We start from the raw sequence: 25,498 nt of genomic DNA on the forward strand, positions 1-25,498 counted from the left end.
CATAACAAGGGCCAGAAAGCAGTCCATAGTTCTTCAGAAGACAACTCCAGAAGACGAGGGAACCACATCTGCCTTGGCCAGTACAGTACAATTACAATCATGGTTCTCCGGTTCTGCTTGAGTTTCAACAAAGTCTTCCCTAAGAGATGGATGGGAGGACATGCTTACAGAAGACCCCCCCCCCCCCCCCCCCCAATCTAGGAAGGCATCTGACACTAGCCTATCATGTGACCTGAGTCCGGAACAGTACTGAGGGACCTTTTTGTTGAGATAAGTGTCAAACAGATCCTCTGAGGGGGTACCCCACTCTCGGAAGATCTCTCAGGCAACTACCATGCTGAGAGACCACTATTGTGATTGCATCACCCTGCTCAGCCTGTCCACCAGATGGTTGTCTTTCCCCACCAGGTGTGTCACTCAGAGCACCATGCCGTGGCTGATGGCTCTTAGGTTGGGCATAAGTAAGTACTTGGAACAGAATTCCTTCCCTTTATTTCCTGGTGGAATGGGCTCGACTGCGTAGGACTTGAGAACAGAGGAGAATTCCTCTCCATGAACTTCCTTGCGCTGAGAGCTCAAGAATGTTGCACTCAGTAATCTGGAGGTTTGCTCCATCGACTGAGTGCGTTACCAATGTGGACTATTTGAAGAACCCACCGATGTGAGGTTAAAAAGGGCCACCTTTCCTGGAAAAAAATTCAACCTCCCTCCCACCGGCAGGTCATCTGAGATCAAAATATTGTGGCTATGCTCTCCTGGAGCCAGTCAAAAGTCCATTCCTTGCATTGATTGGGGAGCTTGCTGAGGTTTCTGGGCCTGCTGGTGCCGAAGGCATGAGCAAGCCTGGGCTTGTTGCTGAGGGCAAGCAGAATAGGTAAACCTACACCTTTGAGAGTAGTAGGAATTTCTTCAATACCCTCCCAAAAACCTCTGGGATGTGGAGGACGCACGAGGAGGTTGAGATCAGGAACTGATGGTACCAGTATGCTTTATGATGAGGTCAGCATCCTCTTTCATCTTGTCCCCAAAAAGGTTATGCCTTGGCAGGAAATGCACGCTAACCTCTCCTGAACTGCAGTTTTGAGGTCAGAAACAAGCAGCCATGAGAGTCTATGTATTCCAAAACCTAAAGCAGAGAGCTGGGACACCACATCAAAAGAATCAAAAGTGCCCCTAGCCAGACACTTTCTGCACTCCTGCTTACTAGCCATCTGGTGAGGTTCTTCGGCCTGCTCCGGTGGGAGGGTATTCACAAAGCTGAGCACACTAGGTATCAAGGACTTTGTGTATAGGCTTATGTAGAGCTTGTAGGCCTGGATGCAGGAACGAAAAATTAGATCTTACCTGATAATTTTCTTTCCTTTAGTCATAGCTGATGAATCCAGAAACAAATGGGTTGTGACCATCTACCAGCAGGTGTAGATAGAGAACAAGAACTGAACTGTGTTATATAGGACAGCCTGCAGTCTAGTCAGTCAGTATACTCCCTCACAAAGCAGAAGGGAACAAAAAGCAGTCACAAACTTCCCGTTCCTCACAAAAGAACAGACCAAACAGGAATAACTAAGAGAACATGGAACAACTCCCTGCAGCAAACCTGAACTGAGAAATCAAGAACAGAAGCAGAATCCATCAGGGTGGGGCTATGACTAAAGGAAAGAAAATTCTTTTCCTTATCATCAAGCAAATGAATCCAGAAGTGAATGTGATGTAGCGAAACAGTCCTCGTCAGGTGGGAAACAGATGGGGTAGTATGTAGTGCCTGCTCGGCCCACCCTCGGCCTAACCCCTATACTAGGCCACGGCCGGGGCCCAAGGGCTCACAACCAGACTAACAGATTGTTTGTAACCTAGGGCTCCCTTTTCCTTATATTCCTCCCTTCCTTCTTCTCTTTTGTTCTTTTTTTAAACCACTTAGCTGTAATAATTTGTAGAATATATTTGAACTGTGAACCGTGGAACACCTGAGGACCAAATCCAGGACTTCCCATTCTGCAAAGACCATCTGTGACAAAGCTCTGTAAAATTGAAAGGCTTTAGCAGGTTTTCTCAAACCCTACAAAATATTGGATCAATATCAGAAATCTGCTCCTGTAAAACCATGTAGATACAAAGAGCGGCGACAGATTGACCAATAAGCAACAAATTCCTCCTGGCAAAACAAATGAACTACTAGGGAATCATCCTCTTTTTCTGAGGACTGTTATCCAGACTCTGGTGAGGAATTCCCAGGGAACAAGAACTCCATCACTCATGTCAACAGAGAGATTGCAATCTTTGGTGTTTCATGCCAACAATATTCCAATTTCCACAAAGGTCACAGCCAAGATCTTCTTACAAATGCTAAGCCATAGGTCTGCTGGAATCTTTGTATATCCTACTGTTCAAAGGAAATGAGAACACCTCACTGGGATTTCAAGTTCCACTGGGACCAACAACCATCCTTCAGTTCAGTTCCACTCCATGCTGTAATCGTGGACACCCGTACCCAACCAGACCATGGGTGCCCTCTTGTACTTTGCTGGAATATCAACCTCTCCTACCAATTAGAGCTGTACTGAATAGCATATTTTACTATTCGGACAAATACAAATAAAGACAAATATTATTCAGCCAAATATGAATAATAGGCATTGAGCTTTAACATAACAAATACTACAAGAAACAATGTGAAATCAGAGATCAAGTATTTATTTCAGTAGGATTTAGCACAGTAGAGCCCCAAATTATTCATATTCAAATTTAAAACACTATTTGGCTGAATATGAATAATATATTCGGGGCACTAACAATAGATATTTCTAACACCATCTGAGAAACTCACTTAGGCTCTCACGTCACCCAGACCATACATCTTCACATCCGTCATCTGGAGTTGAAGCCATATATTATGTCCTTTAAATCATTGGCCACCTTTTCCAAGACACCTTATGGTTAAACCAAAACTGGCAACCGAGTTGTCATGTTTCATGTCAACAACAAACAGGGATCTCTCTGCATCTGCTGAGAATAAGCAATGGTTTGGGACTTTGCCAAAACCAATCATACCCAAATACAAGCTGTTTATTTCCTATGCAAGCAGGGTTTCTAACCCTCAAAGAAATGCATCTTGCATGCACTGGGGAGCAGGGTTGCCAGCTGGGAAAAATTTTCCCAGCCCCAAACGAGCCGTAAACCTGCCCAAAAACCGCCCGTAGCCAATCCCCATCTCCCGCGTCACCGAACCCCGCCCCCCGTGTCACCAACCCCGCCCCCGCGTCACCTAACCACGCCCCCGCGTCACTAACCCCCACCTCCCACGTCATCCCTGACATCAACCCCGCCCCTGAAAGGCTTCTATTGGTCCAATTTGGACCAACAGAAGCCCCGGAAAAGCTTCTATTGGACCAAATTGGACCAATAGAAGCCCCGGAAAAGCTTCTAATGGACCGAATTGGACCAATAAAAGCCCTGGAAAAAACCGCCGAAGTCGCACAGCGGCGACGGGAAAACCGCCCAAAAAAACCGCATCCTGCGGCTGACAAAATTTTCCCCCCGCCGCTGGCGAAAACCCGCCCAATTGGGCGGTAAAACCGCCCACCTGGCAACTTTGCTGGGGAGCCCTTACTAACACCTACTGAGGTGGCGTTAAGGGCTCCCATGGTAACTCGGCGGTAGCCAGGCAGCACATGGCAATGCCCGATTACCACCGGGTTACTGCCGCACAAGCCATTTCTCGGGGTTTTCTTTTTCCCCTGGAAATGGCACACGCTTGGGGCGGAACTACTTCTGGTGGCTGTGCTGGGCCGGCAGTAGTCCTGATTTAGCATTTGGTAAGCCTGCATTAGGCTTACCGAAGATTTGTAAAGACCCCCCCCCCCCCACACACCCCAAGTGCTTTGAAAATATTGGTCTTTACTTGCTGGCTAAAGTCACTGAGAAGCGTGTCTCTCTTTAACCAGTAGACTACCTGGACAAAATAAATGCACTTTATCCAAGTCAAACAGTCTTTTGTAATCATCACTCTACTGAACACAGATGCTTTGGACTTGGTTCATCACAATACTCTGCTTCAGTGCCTTTCTGAACTTGGATTATCTGACACAGTTTATTTAAAGGGAAGCTCCTATCTATATGATCACACCTTCCATGTTTCTTAATCTCATCCGTTGTCAATATCAAAACCACTTACCTCTGGTGTTCGTCAATGATCTGGTTTGAGACCTATTCTGTTTAATATCTGTTTAGCTCCTCTTATACTACTGATCCAAACTTTATACTTTACATTGTTAAGCTATGCTGACATCAAGTTACTTTACCTTCTTGATTATTATTCCCTCAATTTATTGCCGAGACTACTTCTAAGCTTGGTAGCATATCACAGCGGCCAGTAGATAATGGTCTGAAACTGAATTTGTCTAAATCTGAAGGCACTGCCTTTATTGGGAAGAGATCATTCCCTCTTTCTCTTAGCCCTTCTACTGACTGGGTGGCTTTACCTCTCAAACATTAATTTAAGATCCTGGGAGTGGCTCTTGATGTCACTCATCTTTAAGGAACAGATTTCTACTGTTTATTCACCCTTAAAACAGACTTGTTCTGTCTGTTCCTTTTTGGATCATACTTCTTTGCATACTCTTCTACTCTCCTTGGCCATTTATAAGTTTGATTATTGCAATTCACTCTATCAAGGTCTTCCTGTCTCTCATCTACATTTACTATATAATAAAAAGAAAAATGATAGTGTGTCTCCTCTTCTCTTTACTGAAAGTGGCCTAGTGGTTAGGGTGGTGGACTTTGGTCCTGGGGAACTGAGGAACTGAGTTCGATTCCTGACACAGGCAGCTCCTTGTGACTCTGGGCAAGTCACTTAACCCTCCATTGCCCGCCGCATTGAGCCTGCCATGAGTGGGAAAGCGCGGGGTACAAATGTAACAAAAAAAAAAATGGCTTCTTGCATTCCATTTAAGATCCTGTTCACCAGGTCTACTATACTGGTATTCCTTCTTTTCTTTCAAGCTCTCTCATTCCCTATTCTCTGCTCCATTCTCTTCATTAATTACAGCAAAACCTTCTATCTTATTCCTTCTCTTCTTAAGCTACACCTTGCTCTCCTTTTCCTGTTGCACCAGCTCCTTGGAATTCATTTCCTCTCTAAAAATTCATGTCCTATCTCAGACTGGAGAAATCATTTGCTAAATTCAAGACACAGTTAAGGGGAAAAAAGCTGCTAAGTTTGACCTCATGACTACTTCTGCTACTGCTTGGTACTAGGCTGGAGTGGATTGGCAGGACTGTGCTGTTTTCCTACCCTTGACTTTTCTTAAGAATTCGTTATATATATGATTGTAAATGATAAATGATTGTATCTTTTGATCTGTAATGAAAATTTGTCCTGTGTCATGTCAGCTATTGGTTTGTTTACTCCCTATAATTTTTTTTAATTGAATTTTATTGTGAATCGCTTAGATTTGACAAAATTGCAGTATATCAAATAAATACGACTATGACTACAAGGTGTAATCTATCTTCATTCAATCCACTGACATGCTAATTGCTTATCATATCAATACATACATTGTCATTAAGGCAGCAACTCTAATAACAATGTCTCCAGTCTAGACAAGGCAAACCATCCTTCCAGCTAGAACCAGAGTGAACAGACTTGTGTAATTTTATTGTACCAGATATATGAAGAGAAAATTTTATTCAGCGATTAAAAAGAAGACGTTGGTATCACTACAGAAAGCAGCTGGAAAAATATATTCACATAATGTTCATGCAGCTTAATCAAAAGAACATCATATCTCCCAAGTTCTCAAGTCTCATTTTATTTTGGACAGGAGGTTATTGTGAACGTGGAGTGAGCTATTGGATGTATGCTGATGATATTCAGGTTTTTTTTTTTTTTTGCATCTACATCAGCAGATGATGTGTCACAGATTTTGGGAAAGTATACAGATAAGATCCAGTTTTGGATGAGGGAAAACAAATTTGTTGAATGTATCTAAAACTGAAATTGTGATGTTTGGAAGACAAGTCAGTATTGTTTCCATTGGAAACTTGGATGGGATGTCTGATATGGTGAAACCACATTTAAGAAGTCTGGGGGTTATTTTAAACTGAAACAAATGAAATGAAACAAAACAAAGCACAAAAGGACCTTCAAGGTTGGAGCAATGGTACAAACTTTAATAGAAGGGACCCGACACGGACCGTGTTTCGGTGCCAAGAGCACCTGCCTCAGGGGTCAAATGTTAAACGTCCTGGGTACAAAGCAGATGTCTCAAACATGTTCTTTGAAGACTTGCTAAATCAGGTCGTCACAGATACTTCTGAGCGTAACAGCTGATTCAATGAACCGCCCAAAAAAACAGCTGTTGAATCAGCTGTTACACTCAGAAGCATCTGTGATGATCCGATTTAGCAAGTCTTCAAAGAATGTGTTTGAGACATCTGCTTTGTACCCAGGACGTTAACATTTGACCCCTGTAGCAGCGCGTTTGTGGTGCTGAAACACGGTCCGTGTCGGGTTCCTTCTATTAAAGTTTGTACCATTGTTCCATCCTTGAAGGCCCTTTTGTGCTTTGTTTTGTTTCTTTTGGATTTGTGTACTTTTGGACCCTCTCTTCTGCTGCTTGGTTATTTTAAATTCTCAGGGTCCTGTTTACTAAGCCGCGCTGTAGACGCACTAACTTTTTAGCACGAGCTAATGCTAAAGACACCCATATATTTCTATGGATGTCTTTAGCATTAGTGTGCGCTAAAAAGTTTGGATGCCTACAGCGCAGCTTACTACTATTACTATCATTTCTATAGAGCTACTAGACATACGCAGCACTGTAAACAGAGCCCTCAGTTACCATTTAGAGAATAGATTTGTCAACTAGTACAGTCATCATTTTACAGTTTGTGTATTTGGAAATTGAAGCCGATGTTTGCACATGATTTTCGAATAGTGGTACAATCGTTGATATTAATGAAGCTTGACTACTGCAATGCTTTATACCTGGGTGTGGCTAACACACAGTGTAATGCTTTACAGGTAATTCAGAACTGTACAGCTAAATTGAGCATGCCACTCTGCTGTTGAAGCAGCACCACTGGCTGCTTGTAATGTACAGTATTCAATATAAGATTTTGGTGCTCATATTCCAGAGACTGAATAAGGTGGCTCCATGGTATTTACAATGTGATAAAAGTGTACTCTCCAGCGCATTGTTTGAGATCTGTTTTGGGTCTAGCACTGTGGAACAGACTCCTGGGACATATATTCGTTTTTGCCCAATGTAGCAGGCTTTAAATGCCTAGAGAAAAGCTTTAAGTGTATTAAGACAGAAGGTTGTTTTTCACATGATAAGAATGTTTTCTGTGTGGGGTTGTATTGTTATGCTTTACAAAATTAAGATGAATGATCTTAAGGGTTTCTGTCAGCAATCTTTTCCCAAGCAGTTCTTTGATGTTTTTATGTTTTAGTTCTAATGTTTTCGTTTGTGAATGATTATGACGGCCATAGATCTAATTTAATTCTGCTCTGGAGGACAATATAACAGAGTGAACTTGCTTCTTAGTACATTTCTGTCTTAAATGCCATAATAAAAATTTATGAGGTTTGTCAGCATGTCCGAAGAAATGCTGCTTTGTAAGGCACGGCAAAAAGGGAAGAATAATCAGTTTAAGTACATTAATCTGCTTTTAAGAGGCAATTTCTTTTTAACCAAGAGATACAGTAAGCCTGATCTTTTATGCACACTTTTAAGAATGGTGTCAGGAGGTGGGGTTGAAGTTACTATGCAAGGGTGACATCTAATAGCACTATTTAGTGCCATTATAGATTCTATGGGCATAGTTCCCTGGCTGAGGACTGCATTTGCAATTATTGGACTAAATTAAGGGGCCTTTTACAAAGGCACTTTAGGTGCTACACATGTGCAGCATGTGCCTAAATAAGACTACCACCAGGCTACCATGTCCCCTGGCTGTAATTTTGGATTTGGCGCATGCCCATAACATTATTTATTTATTTCCTCCCACGTGCGTCATTTCCGGCAGCAATTGGCAGTTGGTGCGCGCAGACTGGTCACCGAACATGTAGCACGTGAGCCCTTACTGCTAGATCAATGGGTGGCAGTATAGCCTGAGGCGTGCCCAGTACAACACGTCTAAACTACTGCGGGCCACGTTTTACTGTGGCTTAGTAAATTAGAAGTACATAGAAAAAAGGGGAGGGTAATCCTTGTTCAGTTGTGATGTTTGTTTTCTCTTTGTTTCAATATAAGGAGTCATTAGGGCACCTATAGGGATATTGTAGGCGCATACATGGTTAACGCGCCTATAACGCTACTTAGTACACAGGGCCCAAAGTTTGTAATTGTCAACTAGAGCATAATTTGTAAGCCACTTTGAACCGGAACTTGTTTTTGGGTAACAGTGGGATACAAAAATGTATGTATAAATAAATAAATAAACATAGAGAGTCTAAACAAAATACATAAAATAATCAGACATTACAACAAAACCACCAACTCACTAGGAGTAGCATAGTGGTTAGTGCAATAGACTTTGATCCTGGGGAACTGAGTTCAATTCCCACTGCAGCTGCTTGTGACTCTGGGCAAGTCACTTAACCCTTCATTGCCCCTGGTACAAAATAAGTACCTGAATATATGTAAACTGCTTTGAATGTAGTTGCAAAAACCTCACAAAGGCAGTATATCAAGTCCCATTTCCCTTTCCCCCTCTTAAATATATAAATAAAACTACCTGCTGCATAAATTACAGTAAACTAATAAAAGTTAACCTGCAGAAAAAGCTTGCTGGAAGAGATATGTTTTCAATTGTTTCCAAAAAGAAAGTAGAGATGACACTGACCACAGATGTTGAGGTAAAGCATTCCGCATAAAAAAGCCCCTCAATATTCAAGTCTAACCTGTCAAAAGGATGGTACCTCCAGAAAACGTTTATTGGAAGAATGTAAAGATCTGGTAGAACAATATAATTTACTAGTAAAAAAGGCCCGTTTCTGACAAAAATGAAACGGGTGTTAGCAAGGTTTTCCTCGGCTCCCCTGCAGCCACCCATGTCCAGCGACCCTCCTCTCCCCCTGCGCCCACTGCAGCCACCCATGTCCAGCGACCCTCCTCTTCCCCTGCGCCCACTGCAGCCACCCATGTCCAGCGAACCTCCTCTCTCCTCTGCCCCCCCTCCTGCCACCCATGTCCAGCGACCCTCCTCTCTCCCCAGCCTCCCCTCCAGCCACCCATGCCCAGCGACCCTCCTCTGGACATGGATCAGCTGTGAGGCATGTTTTTTTTTTCCCCCTGGGTTCTGAAGTTGACATCATAATGGCTACGGTGATGTCAGCCTGATCTACAGAGCCTAGCAGACCAACTTGGAATGAGCCACGGTCCCAGGCAGCAAGTCAGAACATTGGAGATGAGAATCTAATCTAATATAATAAAACGCACCGTGAACGTTCTGAAGACAACGTTCTGAAGCCACTCAAAGCACAGCGTCAGGGAAGGAGGCGGCGCTCCCGACATCTCTAGCCTTCCCTTCGCTGTGTTCTGCCTTCTTCTGACGTCAAGGATGACGTCAGAAGAAGGCGGAACACAGCGAAGGGAAAGCTAGATGTCGGGAGCGCCGCCTCCTTCCCTGACGCTGCGCTGCCGGAACCGCCGCCACGGAGGTAAATTTAAAAAGAAAAAAAAAAAAAGGATGTTGGGGGGAGAGAAGAGGGTGGGCAGTTGAACAATGGGAGCGGAAGGGCAGGGGAGAAACGACAGCAAGGATGCGAAGGGGGGGCATGGATGCGAAGGGGGGGGGGGAAGAGGGCGGGCCAGGCTGGGACATGGGAGAGAGATGAGCATGAATGCGAGGGGGGGTCATGGAAGGGAGAGAGGGGAATTGCTGGAAAATGATGAATGGAGGGGGCAGGGGACAGAGGAGCATGGATGGCCATGGATTGGGATGGCAGGGCTCAGGGAGAGAGGGGAATTGCTGGAAAGGGATGAATGGAGGGGGCAGGGGACAGAGGAGCATGGATGGCCATGGATTGGGATGGCAGGGCTCAGGGAGAGAGGGGAATTGCTGGAAAGGGATGAATGGAGGGGGCAGGGGACAGGGGACAGAGGAGCATGGATGGCCATGGATTGGGATGGCAGGGCTCAGGGAGAGAGGGGAATTGCTGGATAGGGAATAATGGAGGAGACAGATGGGCATGGATGGATATGGATTGCAGGGCAGGGCTCGGAGAGAGGGGAATTGCTGGATAGGGATGAATGGAGGGGGCAGGGGACAGGAGCATGGATGGGCATGGATTGGGAGGGCAGGGCTCAAGGAGAAAGGGGAATTGCTGCATAGGGATGAATGGAGGGGACAGATGGGCATGGATGGATATGGATTGCAGGACAGGGCTCAGGGAGAGAGGGGAATTGCTGGATAGGGATGAATGGAGGGGGCAGGTGACAGAAGCATGGATGGGCATGGATTGGGAGGGCAGGTCTCAGGGAGAGAGGGGAATTGCTGGATAGGGATGAATGGAGGGGACAGATGGGCATGGATGGATATGGATTGCAGGACAGGGCTCAGGGAAAGAGGGGAATTGCTGGATAGGGATGAATGGAGGGGGCAGGTGACAGAGGAGCATGGATGGGCATGGATTGGGAGGGCAGGGCTCAGGGAGAGAGGGGAATTGCTGGAAAAGGATGAATGGAGGGGACAGGGGACAGATGGGCATGGATTGGGAGGGCAAGGCTCACACTCTCTCTCTCATATACAATGTCTTACTGACTCTCACTCTCACACACTCTGTCTCACACTATATCACATTCACTCTCTATGTGCCACACAGTCACTCACACACTCGCTTGGTCTCATACACTCACTCTCACAGAGAATCTGTGTCTCACACTCACTCTCTCTCTCGCGTACACACACACACACACACACACACACACACTCTCTCTCTCACACTGTCTCACATACACACTTGCACACACTCTCATTCTCACACACACACTCTCTCACACACACACTCACACCCAGACTCACTCTCTCTCTCTCTCACACACACACACTCACACTTACACTCTGACTCTCACACAGTCACTCTCACATACACTCTCCCAAACATACACACTCCGAGGAAAACCTTGCTAGCGCCCGTTTCATTTGTGTCAGAAACGGGCCTTTTTTACTAGTTATTATATAGGAAGAGAATTAGCAATACAAAGGACTGTCATGATGTAGTGCCTTATAAATTGAGAAGCAAAAAAGAGGTTCTATATGTCCGCAACAATAAATAGGAAAGCACCAAAGCAGACAAGGAAAAATCCAAACCAGTCTTTATTGAACCAATGCCTTATAAATCAACACCAAAATTTTAAAATTAATTCTCCATAAAAGAAAGAGCCAATGTAAGTTCTTCAAAATCGGAGCAATATGATCAAAACAAGAACTTGTAGTAATTTTTTTTTTTTTTTGGCTGAAATGTAAGTTTATTGAACTGTCTACAAGTTATATTATATGAAAGCATTAAGACATTTGCTAATAAGAAGTATTTGTGATAATCAACTTATTAAGCCTTCTGAGTGAATGGTGTTCAATAGGCAACCTACTAAATAACCTTTAAACAGTGCTCATGGAGCCAGTTAACCTCTTTGCCAATGTGGTAGCTTTTTTTTTTTTTTTATAATTCTTTTTATTAACTTTTTTCTTTACATACATCCCATATAGCTGAACACATTTATCACAAAACTTTCTCATATATGAATCCACAACCTCCCTCCACCCCCTCCCCCCCCAGGCATCTCAGGTATACATCCAACTCCCCCTACAACAGAGCATCCTCACTATACATATGTCACCCCGTTAATCCTCGCCATTCCACACAGGAGGACCATGTTTTTGCAAATCTCACCATGCCCCCTCGCCTTAGGGCTGTAAGTTTGTCCATCAAACAGCAATAGTCCACTTTAGTCAATACTTGATCCACGGTGGGAGTCGCCGATTGCTTCCAATATCTTGCAATTAGAATCCTGGCCGCAGTTACAATGTATGATAGGGGCCCATGACGTAAGCTACGTCCCTCCCTTAACAGGATGTTCAGCAAGCACAGCCCAGGAGCTAGTACAACCTCAGCTCCCAGGCCATTCTGCAGTCTCATCTGTAAATCTTGCCAGAACTGCTGTATCCTCGGACATTCCCACCATATATGCCAAAATGTTCCTTCCGCCCCACAATTACGCCAGCAACTTGCCCTTCCCGTTTTAAACATACGGGACAGCCTACTGGGAGTCATATACCATTGATACAGCATTTTATATTCATTTTCCAATAAGGGGGTAGCCACAGAAAATGACAGTAGTCGTTTAAATATCCTTTTCCAAGTTTCTGGTTCATATGTAGAACCCAATAGGGACTCCCATTTATTAATACACATTTTTAATGGTTGGGACTTATGAAGTAAAGCTCTATAAATTCAGGAAATCCCTCCTTTACCTTCCCCAGATCTCATTGCCATTTCAAGCTCCGTGGCCACCAGAGACAGATCTTCTCTGGCTTTCTTCTGCACAAAGTCTCTGATCTGCATATAATGAAACCTATCTCTGTCCCCCAAGCCAAATTCCTCTTTTAAAGTTTCAAACGAATGGCATTTCCCGTCCTCCGATATCTGACCCAACAGTCGCAGAGAAGCCGCTGACCAGTGCCCATACACCCCTTCTCTCCTCCCAGGGACAAAATCTGTAGCATATATTATGGGCGTAGTCAGATGATATTTACGCCCCGGGAACCATGCTGCTCTACATCTTGCCCATTCTTCTAGCGCCACCTTCATTGGGCCCGTCAATCCTGATATGAGTCCCCTCAGCAACTGTAGGGGAAGCCATGACACCGCCCATATCGGCACCCCCTTCAACCCCCACTGCGCTGCATAGGTCCACAGCTTATTTGGACCCCTCTGCACCGTGGCTAGCATTTGAAACAGAGCTGCTCTGTAATAAAGCCCCAAATTCGGTACCCCCATGCCCCCATCCTTTCTTAATTGATATAGTATTCTGCGATTCACTCGGGGTGGCCTCTTACGCCAAATAAAGGCGAACATTTTCTTATTAAGTGTATGAAAGAAGTTATGTGGCACAGAGACAGGCACCACCATAAATAAGTAAAGCAACTTGGGAAGCATTGTCATCTTTACCGCTGCTATTCTGCCCATCCATGACATTTGCAGCCCCCCCCCCCCCCCCCCCCCCCCCATCTCTCTAATTCTTGCAGGAGTTCCCACATTTTAGGGACAAAGTTCTCTTGGTATAAATCCCTCGTATCTGGTGTTAAATTAACCCCCAAATATCTAATAAATTTAGGAGACCATTGAAAAGGGAAGAGAGGTTGTATTTCCTCTTGTAACCCTGCAGAGCATTGTATTGGCATGAGTTCTGATTTTTGAGTGTTAATCTTGAGACCTGCGATTTGTCCATACCCCTGAAGTATCGTCATCACTGCTCTCAGTGAGGATTCAGGTTGTGAAAGTGTAAGCAGGACATCATCAGCATAAAGCATAATTTTAGTTTCTTACCCCCCTATTCGAATGCCCTGCACCTCTGGATCTTGTCTAACCAAGATTCCCAGTGGCTCCATAGCTAATGCGAACAATAGCGGGGACAGGGCACACCCCTGACTAGTACCTCTAAACAATTCAAATGAATCAGTGTATGTACCATTAATTCGTAACTGAGACATAGGGTGACGATAGAGCGCCATGACCCAACATAAGTATTGCCCACTAATGCCCACTTTCTTCAGCAGTGCAAACAAATAGGGCCATAGCACTCTATCAAATGCCTTCTCAGCGTCCAGTGAGAGAAAGATCGCCGGCTGTCCCACCTGTTTAATTCTGTCCAATATATATATTGTGCTCGTCTCGTGTTATCAAAAGTTTGCCTATTTGCTATAAATCCCGCTTGGTCCTCATGGACCAAGCGCGGCAACACCCTTTGCAACCAGTCAGCTAAGATTGTAGTTAGAATTTTATAGTCGGTTCCCAATAGGGATATAGGCCGATATGAGCCACAGCTTTGTGTCTTTATGAGGCTTAAGGAGTAATACCACGGTGGCTAAACGCCACGACCGTGGTAGCACAGAGTCAAGCTGAATATCATTGAACACTTTGAGCAGGATGGGTGCTAAGATAGAATTAAAGCATTTATAAAATCTATTACTATACTCATCTGCACCCGGGGCTTTTCCCCTGGGTAGACCTTTGATTGCTAAGGTCACTTCCTCTAGTGTTATGGGTGCAGATAGCAGTTCTTGCTCTGCCCCTCTCAGGCTAGGGATGTCTACCGTGTCCAAAAAATTCTGTATAGTTTCCTCTGCCACCTGCCCCTCCGGTAGATAAAGCCTCTGATAATACTCAACAAATATTCTCTGAATCTCTTCTACTTGATCCCAGCTCTGCCCATCCTCCGTTCTCACTTTACCGATGTCATTACGTCCCCTAAGCTGTTGTAATTTATAGGCTAATAATTTACTCGCTTTATTATTATACTCATAGTATTCTTGTTGTGTCCGCTGCATTTGTTCCCTAATGATTTTAAGTTCCAAATCCAGTAGGTGAACTCTGGACCTATGTAATTCCTCTTGCTGTCTGGCCGTAGCCTGACCTTGTTTAACTAAGGTTTCTAGGTGTTGTATTGTGTGTCTATAAGCTGTTTCTTTCTCCCTATGGTCTTTCCCTAAATATGCTTGCAATGCTATTACTTTCCCTCTAATCACCACCTTTAAGCTTTCCCAAAGTATCTCTGGTGTAATTCCCGGTGTGTCATTAAACTGTAAAAACTCCCCAATTTCTTTTCCAATTCTGTGTACATTTTGTGGGTCATCCAATAACCCATCAAGGAACTGCCAATTTCTGGATCTTGTACTCCTTAGAAATCTCCTCAGGGCTATGGCTATCGGAGCATGATCAGACCAGGACCGCGTGTAAATCTCTGTAGATTCTGCCTGGGTAACTATGCCTGCACTTCCCATCCACATATCTATTCTCGAATATGTATCATGTGGAGCAGAGTAGCACGTGTAGTCTCTCTCGCCCATATGCATTACCCGCCAAATGTCCACCAGCCCCCACTGATTCAGGAATTGGAGTAGTTTATCCCGTTCTGGCTGAGCATATCCAGCCACTCCGGTCGAATTATCCAACGCGGGCTCTATGGTCAGATTGAAATCTCCACCTATCAATATCTCCCCCTGTACACATCGCCCAAGCTGATTGCCAAGGGCAGCATAGAAATCTCCCTGGGATTGATTGGGAGCATATATATTAACTAGTGTATAAGACTGCCCCCCAATGGACAATACCACTATCACAAATCTACCCCCAGAATCCCTTTTTACCTCCTGTATTACCCCGCTATGGCCTTGCCTAAAAAGGATCCCCACTCCTGCTGTTTTATTTTGTTGTCGATTCGAAGCTAAATATTGGTGAGGATATCCCTGATTATATAATAAGTGTTCATGTCTGGGCAGCAGATGCGTCTCTTGTACAAACAGTATGTCCGCTCCCACCCTCTTTGCCTCCCTGAATAGCCTCCTACGTTTTATGGGGGTATTAAGGCCCCTTGCATTGAGGGACAAACAGGTTAGTTCTATCATGGGGGTTTACAATCCACCTCCCTATTCAGCTTCCTGAGACTCTGCCTCCAACACATATATAAAAGAGGAAACCCCCTCTGAGACACCCTTTTTCCCCACTCCCCCCACATCTCCCCTCCTCCCCCCCCTATCTAACCGATGGGTCAACTTTATCCCACCTCTGTGAATAGAGAACGGTGACCAACCACATGCCAAACAATGCACACAACTTTCCCATATATTCATATATAACCATATTCCCTTCGCATCCTTACCCACCCGCTGCAAAACAACATCCAATTCTTATATATTACCACCGCATCAGTCCCAATATTCAAGTCATATTGTTCTGCGAGGGTGCCAGTTTCTTGTCTGATTGCTGTCTAGTGAGGCGCCCTTTGCCTCTCGCCACTCTTGTCCAGCGCTGTCGGGCCGGCCGAGATGTCAAATCCAGACTGCTGTGTTCTTCCGTACCCACCACGGGGGCCTCCACCTCCGGCCATGTGGCGCGTGCTTCCTCCATGTTTAAAATCCGGTTCCATTTTCCTTCTTGGTTGTAGGCCAGGGCGAATGGATGCAGCCATCTGTATACGATTCCTTTGTCCCGCAGGTATCTGGTGAAATTCTTCATCTCTGCTCGTCGTTTTAGTGTGGCCGGGGCCAGGTCTTGATAGAGTTTGATAGAGAACGTATCCCATTGCAGAGCTTCCTTCTTGCGCGCTTTGCGGAGTATCGCTTCTTTTACCTTATAATCTGAGAAACAGGCAATAATGTCTCTTGGTGTATTAGCTCTCATTCTCGCCATTACTCTATGAGCCCGATCCACTTTAATTGATTCAGGGGCCACTTCTTGTCCGTCCTCAGACAGCAACATGCTCGAGATTTGCTGCGTGACCTTTTCACAGTCCAGATATTCTGCCTGTTCTGGAACCCCTCGAATGCAGATGTTCGATCTCCTTCCTCCGATTTTCTAGATCTTCAATCTTTTCCTCCAACGATCTACATATCGCTTGCTGTTCTTTCAATGTATGTTCTACCGTGTTCATAGCCTCCTGTTGGCCCTCCACGTGTTCATCCAGATCTTCCATCCGTCGGCCCAGCTCTGTAACCTCTCCGCGGAGGTCCGCTGCTAAAGTAGCAAAATCCTCACGAACTCCTTTAATATCGGAGCGGATCACATCCAGGAGAGCCCAAAAGTCTTTGGCAGACAGTTCTCTTTCCTCAGTACTCTCACCGGGTGAAGCAGAGCCCCCGACGGTAGCTGTTTTTCCCTGCTCTTCAACCGGCGCCATCTTGTCCGCGCTCTGATGCGGTACATATGTAAAGTCTTTTAAAGACTTGCGGGACCCTGCCGCTTCTCTTCCAGACATCTCTGCCCGCAGTAGGTCTTCCGCTACAATTATTTGAGTTTTCTTCTCGTTTTATTCGTTTTCAGCGGTTATATATGATGAAGCTTCTAGGCTGGCATGCGGAGCTATTCTCTCACACCGCCATTGCTCAGCGTGACGTCACCGCTCTCCGAACTTGTAGTAATTAAACATGTAGTTGAAGTTTGAGCAACTTGTAATGCATGTAATGATTGCTTGGAAACTTCGAGGAAAGGGGCATTACAACAGTCATACAAAAGAGACTGTCATATGATTGTACAACAATATAGAAATTTGCAAGATTTAAAAAAAAAAAAAAAAAGGTTACAGATGACGAAGAGTTTTTAGTTTGAAAATAAACATTCTGAACATGGCTTACTTATTTGTCTGATTAATTTGTCTCTTTCTGTGTTTTTGCTCTCCCTTTTGCTAAGGATCTCTTTCTTTGACTAGAGGCATTTTCTCTTATTGTTGTTTTTTTTACAAGTTATACCTTTGAGGATGTTATTTTGTGATATATGTTTATGTGTGACTAGGATATAAAAAAATTCCATTCATTAGAGTTATAACATTTTTTTTTCAACTAAAAGGCTATTTTTCTGTGGCAGCAGTCTACATTTTTGATTTAAACTCCAGCTGAATTATATACATGTAGTGTGTTCACTATTGCTGCTGCCGTTTAGTTAAGTTGTGCTATTTGCATACCTTTGTGAGCTAGTCCATTAAGCTTGAAGGCCTATTTACAAGATTTAATTCATGGCAGCTTTACCATGCAGACACATTACACAGTTTCAAACAACATTACAGTATATATGCAAACATGTTCTTTTTCAATTTTCTTTATATGTTTTAATTTGTTTTAAAGTGCAATGTGATTATTTTGAGAGCAGTCATACTGGCAATGGCTTTAGCTTAATAACAAATTAATTTTAAATAGCTGTACTTTATTCTATAAATGATACTCTTATTTCAAATTTTATTCTTCTAAAGCAAGAAATGTTGATTTGTTTTTTTTTAATCACCAAATTTCACTAAGGCAACTGAACTTTAGTAACGCCCAACTTAAGGATCTTCCATGCTAGACCACAGGCCAAGAGATATAAATATTAGTTAAAGTACCTGATGTTGAAATTTGGAAGGGTCACGACTGCTAACTGGAACCACACTTCCATAGACATGGAGCTCTCGAACAATGGAAACACAGCCCTTCAGCTCAGGTCTAAAGGATTCTTCTGAGCACTTTCGCAAACGCAGAAGGCCAATCAGGATGTCTTGTTCAGGATCTTCATAGGACAGGAAAGTCTCCCAACCACCATTGGCTACATAATCTCTTCTAATTAGTTCAACCTTTGATGAAGAAAAAAGCAGAACAATCCGATTACACAAACACTGATCAAGATTAAACAGGATTCAATTTAATGGACACATCAAATGGTGTAGTAGCGCTATAGATCCTAAAAACAAGCACAAAAGAAAACATCCATTCAGACAAAAATCTCACACACTCATACCTTCAGACCCCAAGAAAGCAATGTGTGCAATAGAGCCATATATCTTCCCTAACCAAATGTTAGCGTTGCCTAAGGAAGTAAGATAATACAAGCAGTCACGCAAAAAGTAATGTGTCTACCCCCACATACAATTATTGTACCTCGAAAAGCATTAAAGATAATCCCGCAGTTTGAAATATCTTACCAGGCAAGCTAACAACGCCGCCGAGAAAAAAGCGCCACACTTACCCATAATCCTATGGGCATTTAAACCTCTCGGCGGCGGAGCTGCTGGAAACAGCAGCAAACAACGTCATATCCGATAAAAGACATTGTTAAATCGTAAGAATAAGAAAAAAACCTCAAAAATGAGCAAGAGGCACCTTCGTTGTGCAGCTCTCTCCAGGGCCGGTCTTAGGCCGAGGCGACCGAGGCGGCCGCATAGGGCCCCGCGCTTAGGGGGGCCCCGCGCGGCGCGCCTCAGTCAGCCTTGACCTAGGTCCAACCGGGGATCGCCGCCGCCGCTCGTCCGAACTGCCCGCCCTCTTCTCTCCCCCACGATCGATCATCGATCCCTTTCCTTTTTCGCTTTTAAATTTACCTCCAGTCCGGCAGCGTCAGTGAAAGCGCTCCCAGCCAGTAAAAGCGCTTCTCTTCGCTGTGTCCCGCCTTCTTCTGACGTCATTTTTTAATGTCTTCTACTATGTCTTTAAAATAACGGCAATCTAAATTTCATTACTACCAGTATATCGCTTGATTCTGTTAAGTAAGGGTTAATTTTTAGTTTCCGGACTAAGGCTTCCTAGACGATTACAACTGAATTTATGTGCTAAGAAGTATTTTGTTTTGGCACTCTCTTGAGCCTCCCTCTGTTATAGAAGCAGAACAATCAAACTTAGCACGATTTAAAACCCATTTTTAGAAAGAAAATGCTTTAAAAGAACAGACACTATAGCATTATAGAATTCTGTACCTTATTCAAAGGGTTAGAAAGCAAAGGTCTAGGGATGAACGGAAACTGTGACATAATCCTAAAGATATAAGCGAGGAAGTAGAGAGAAAGAGAGGCATTTGAGACAGCCGCATTTCTCTTAAGAGAGGTCTGGCCACCATCAAAATCTAAAAAGGAATTCATTACACAGTTGCAACTTATACAGGAGCAATTAAAAAGGACAAGCCCATAGGATAGCGCAAACAGTACAGCAAGGGGGGGGGGGGGGCCACAGAAATATGGGATAGCAGCCAAGCACACAAAACAGATCACAAATTGTGTAACCTCAGGTGACACAGACACAAATCACAAACACAGGAATATACAAGGAGAAAAGTATATTAAAAGTGTGGAATTAGAAAAGGTGTCTTATCTAACAGCGTTGACCCAGAGGGGGGGGGGGGGGTCACATTAAGACCACAGCGGAGGTTCAACACCCGATTTAAACAAACAGCAGCCGTTGGGACGCACTCGCGTGGCCCAGCCGGTATGCGTCAATCACTCAGCAACCGTGCAGTTACACACACCATGCAAATCAAAAAGGGATAGCAAATAGAAGAACAGTATAGGGACCAGTAATAATTAATAGACCATATCACAAAAGGGACAGAGCAACAGAAAAATATGACAGAAGAGAGAGTGGGCATCCGTTCTGGGACGCAACTTAGAAGCTGCGGCTAGAAGAGCAAACCACAGGAAAGAGTGAGACATAGAAAGAGAAAGCAGAATGCTTTAAAGATAGAGAAAAAGTGACAGGTCAATTAGGGACATGAGACACCAGAGAAAAACTTCTGGATCGCAGTTAGCCCACGATCAACAGAATATCACAGAACAAAAACCTGTCTCTGAGTTTAAACGAAACCGGGCAACAGAATAGATTGCCGAATAAAACATCTTAATTCTGAAAGTCTCAGAAACAGTTTTTAGGAAGCAAAAATAAAACAGCAGTTTATAAATTCGACCAAAAAAAATTATGCTATGCAGCGAAAATTAAACTTGGAAGTACAACTAAGGTGGCTACGGGGAACAGAGACAGAATACAGCCCGGGACTTCTCAAGCGGAGATTTAGAATGTCATGAAAGTTTCAGACGTATAAAGCTGCATGACAGGAAGGAAGGGGGGGTTCCGTGGGCTGTCAGTTTTACCAAAATGATTTTAAAGGAAGATACCCTCCTAGTGAACAGTCTCTACAGAAACAAACAGACAGAGGACAGATGGGGCAATCTGTGAGTGCAATGCCGCACAGAAGTTTACCAAGAATAGAACCGATCATAAAAACAGATAAGTAGGAAGATAGACCCTGTCACAAGAACAACAGATAAAGGTGGACAGGAGAAAGAAACGGGCAACCGAGGCAGAGAGTACAAAAACCCCAAATGAGGGCACAGGACGAGAGGGCGGACAGAGTTCACTGACTGCGATAGGAAAGAATAACGGAAGGGAAAGTGACAGTGGCTTAACCACAGGAAAGAGTGAAAACTGAGAGAGAGAAGAGCAGACTGCTATAATAAGGGACATGAGATAACGGGGAGGAAACACTTGATCTTAGTTTTTCTTCCCAAGATCTACAGACAGATAAACATGGGGAAGGCGGCACAGAGAGTAAGCACTGCACAGCCCTAATACAGGTGCATTGGGAGGAGAACAGCGAATAAAGAGACAGAGATAGGGAATCATAGAATATTACAGACAAGAAAAGAACAGAAAAAAGACAGAGAGGGCAAGTAGGAAAAGTAACAACTGCAAGAGTCAGAGAGAGACCTGGGAAGGAGAACAGGGAATAGGACGTGGACAAGAACGCAGCCAGAATGGACAGAGTAGAAAACAGAAAAGGAGAATACTCAGAACAGAAAGGAGGGAAAAGAAAAAAGTAGATCTTGGACGCATAGAATCACCCCTCTTGCGGCCAAGAAAAAACATAAAAGAAAAAGAAGGGGATAGGAAAGCGGCGTGCAGGGAACAAAGGAAGAAGGCAGAAAGATAGAAAAGTATTTGAGGGAGGGGTGAGAAAAAGAACGGACAGAATAATAGTGCCCAATACCCCTCAAGTGGGCAATGTCCGTGAGAGGCAGAAGGAGAGAGAAGAAGAGATAAAGGTCCCCTTCTTGCGTTCAAAGGAAAGAGAATGGGAAAAGGATAAAAAAAAAACACAGGGACAGGTGTCTTGAGAGGAGGTCAAAGAATAAGGAAAGACAAAGATGGGACCCCATAGAACCCTTACAGGTAAGAAAAGGACAGGGACAGCTAGGGGAGTACAGCGAGAAGCAGGAAAAGTTAGGGTGAAAGAGAACAAAGAAAGGAATGGGGAAGGGGATTCAAAGAGGAGGGATTAAGACAGAGCATAGGTGAAAGAAACGAGGCTTTGGACGCACAAACGTATCCCCACTGCGTCCAAAAAGAAGTAGGAGAAGGACAGTAAAGCGTTGGACAGGGAATGGGGCAGCAGACTGCTGGAGGCAGTAGTGAGATGTGAATGTGTGGACTCATGACCACGTTGCAGCCTTGCAAATGTCCTCAATGGAGGCTGACTTTAAGTGAGCCACTGACGCAGCCATGGCTTTAACATTGTGAGCTGTAACATGGCCCTCCAGAGTCAGCCCAGCTTGGGTGTAAGTGAAGGATATGTAATCTGCTAGCTAATTGGAGATTGTGCGTTTTCCGATGGCGACTCCCCTCCTGTTGGGACCAAAAGAAACAAACAACTAAGCGGACTATCTAAAGGGCTTTGTCCGCTCCACATAAAAGGCCAATGCTCTCTTGCAGTCCAAAGTGTGCAAACTGCTTTGACAGGGCGGGTATGAGGATGGGGAAAGAATGTTGGCAAGACAATTGACTGGTTAAGATGGAACTCAGACACCACCTTTGGCAGGAACTTAGGGTACGTGCAGAGGACTGTTGTGATGAAACTTGATAAAAGGTGCATGCACTACAAGGCCTGAAGATCACTGACTCTATGAGCTGAAGTAACAGCCACCAAGAAAATGACCTACCAGGTCAAGTACTTCAGATGGCAGGAATTCAGTGGCTCAAAAGGAGCTTTCATCAGCTGGGTGAGAATGACGTTGAGGTTTGACAGGGGGCTTTGACAAAAGCAAACCTCTCATGAAGCAAACAACTAAAGGCTGTCCAGAGACAGGCTTACCCTCTACACGGCGGAGATAAGCACTAATTGCACTAAGGTGAACCCTTAAGGAGTTAGTCTTGAGACCAGACTCTGACAAGTGTAAAAGGTATTCAAGCAGGGTCTGTGTATGACAAGAAAGAGGATCTAGGGCCTTGCTGTCACACCAGACAGCAAACCTCCTCCATTTGAAAGAGTAACACCTCTTCGTGGAGTCTTTCCTGGAAGCAAGCGAGACTCAGGAGACACCCTCTGAAAGACCCAAGGAGGCGAATTCTAAGCTCTCAACATCCAGGCCGTGAGAGACAGAGACTGGACGTTGGGATGTGGAGGTGACCCCTCGTTCTGAGTAATGAGGGTTGGAAAACAGTCCAATCTCCACGGTTCTTCGGAGGACAACTCCAGAACAAGAGGGAACCAAATCTGACGCAGCCAGAAGGGTGCAATCAGGATCATGGTTCCGCAGTCTGGCTTGAGTTTCAGCAAACTCTTCCCTACTAGAGGTATGGGAGGATACGCATACAGAAGACCTGACCCCCAATGTAGGAGCAAGGCATCTGACGCGTGTCGTGGGCCTAAAGTCTGGAACAGAACTGAGGGACCTTGTGATTGATCTGAGTGGCAAAACGATCCACCGAGGGGGTGGCCCACGCTCGGAAGATCTTGCAGACTACGCCCATGTTCAGTGACCACTCGTGAGGTTGCATTATCCTGCTCAACATGTCGGCCAGACTGTTGTTTACGCCTGCCAGATAAGTGGCTTGGAGAAACATGCCATGACGGTGAGCTCAAAGCCACATCTGGACGGGTTCCTGACACAGAGGGCGAGATCCGGTGCCCCCCTGCTTGTTGGTGTAATACATGGCAACCTGATTGTCTGTCTGAATTAAGATTACTTGGTTGGACAGCCGATCTCTGAAAGCCTTTAGAGCGTACCAGGTGGTTGATCTGCAGACCTTTTTCCTGAAAAGACCAGGCCCCCTGAGTGTGGAGCCCATCTACATGAGCTCCCCACCCCAGGAGAGATGTATCCATCATCAGCACTTTTTGCAGCTGAGGAATTTGGAATGGTCATCCAATGGTCAAATTGGATCGAATCGTCCACCACTGAAGAGAATTCCGAAAGTCAGTGGACAGTTGGTTTACATCCTCTAGACCCCTCGGCAGCCTGAAACCGCTGGGAAGCTAGGGTCCATTGAGCTGATCTCATATGTAGACGTGCCATGGGCGTGACATGAACTGTGTGTCCCGTTCCAGGCCCTTACCGGGAAGCCCCCAGCGGGGGGCGAAGACCGACGGAGGCCGCGGGATCCGGAGCGGCGAAGACCAGCCGCCGACGGGGCCTGCGCTGCCGCGGGCCGCTCCGAGACCGGCGATCCGCTGGAGCAAGCGCCGGTCTCGGAGGAGGGGATACGTCGGCCAAGATGGCGGCGCCGGCGTCGTCGTCTCCATCGCTGGAGCAGACCAGCGAGCCAGCCCCGCCTCCTCGCGCCAGATTGGCGCACGAACAAAGAGACCCCGCCCGCCGGGCAAGCTGGCCAATCCCAGCCTCCCTTGCCTGTCTAGGCCGGAGGGATTGGTTCCAGCTGATCCCAGGGGCCAGCGGGCGGGGGATTTAAACAACGAAACGGAAGGGGATCAATGCTTCCGTTTCGTTCGTCAGAAGCCACGGCAGAGACTGTCTTCGCGTCAGCTAGCGGTCCTTGCTAGCCAACTCCAGAGACTGTTGCTTCTCCAGCTAGCCGTCCTTGCTAGCCAACTCCAGAGAACTGTATCCTTTTCAGCTAGCCGTCCTTGCTAGCCTACTCCAGAGACTGTTGCCTCTCCAGCTAGCCGTCCTTGCTAGCCAACTCCAGAGACGGTATCCTCTTCAGCTAGCCGTCCTTGCTAGCCAACTCCAGAGACGGTATCCTCTTCAGCTAGCCGTCCTTGCTAGCCAACTCCAGAGAACTGTATTCTCTTCCGCTAGCCGTCCTTGCTAGCCAACTCCAGAGACTGTTTCCTCTTCAGCTAGCCGTCCTTGCTAGCCTACTCCAGAGACTGTATCCTCTTCCGCTAGCCGTCCTTGCTAGCCAACTCCAGAGACTGTTTCCTCTCCAGCTAGCCGTCCTTGCTAGCCAACTCCAGAGAACTGTATCCTCTTCCGCTAGCCGTCCTTGCTAGCCTACTCCAGAGACTGTATCCTCTTCCGCTAGCTGTCCTTGCTAGCCAACTCCAGAGACTGTTTCTTCTCCAGCTAGCCGTCCTTGCTAGCCAACTCCAGAGACGGTATCCTCTTCAGCTAGCCGTCCTTGCTAGCCAACTCCAGAGAACTGTATCCTCTTCAGCTAGCCGTCCTTGCTAGCCAACTCCAGAGAACTGTATCCTTTTCAGCTAGCCGTCCTTGCTAGTCAACTCCAGAGACTGTATTCCTTTCAGCTAGCCGTCCTTGCTAGCGGCCCTTTAGAGACTGTGTTGCTGACTCCCAGCCAGGCCGTCCGTCACCCCGCGGTTCCAGCAGTCCTGCTGGCCGCCTGCAGCTGGGGGCTCAACCCCCGGTGAACGGCGGTCGCCGCGGGTGAAGAGTCGGGGTGCGCGGCGGTCCTCGGAGGTCTTACCCGGCCTCAGGGAACCTAAGGGCTCACCACCACCCACCACAGGACACTGTGGAGGCCATGTGCCCCAGAAGTCTTAACATCTGCCGAGCCGTGACCTGCTGAGACGCTCGAACGATGGACACCAGGGACAGAAGGTTGTCCGCCCTTGTCTCGGGAAGATAAGCTCGAGCTGTCTGAGTGTTCAACAGGGCTCCAATTTTTGGACTGGGGTGAGATGAGACTTGGGATAATTTATGACGAACCCCAGTAACTCTAGCACCCGAATTGTCATTCACATAGACTCCAGAGCACCCTCCTTTGAGGTGCTCTTCATCACCCA

General features: G+C 45.6%; 1 protein-coding gene across 1 annotated transcript in view; it reads right to left on the reverse strand.

The window, feature by feature from the left end:
- Positions 1-25,498, reverse strand: part of ELP3 (elongator acetyltransferase complex subunit 3) — a 221,960-nt gene that overhangs the window by 49,352 nt on the left and 147,110 nt on the right. The window contains exon 13 of the mRNA XM_030198697.1: positions 18,099-18,326. Coding sequence (XP_030054557.1) covers positions 18,099-18,326 — 228 coding nt within the window. The remainder of the gene's footprint in view (positions 1-18,098; positions 18,327-25,498) is intronic.

Source organism: Microcaecilia unicolor, chromosome 3, assembly GCF_901765095.1.
Source record: "Microcaecilia unicolor chromosome 3, aMicUni1.1, whole genome shotgun sequence".
NCBI classification, from domain to species: Eukaryota; Metazoa; Chordata; class Amphibia; order Gymnophiona; family Siphonopidae; genus Microcaecilia; species Microcaecilia unicolor.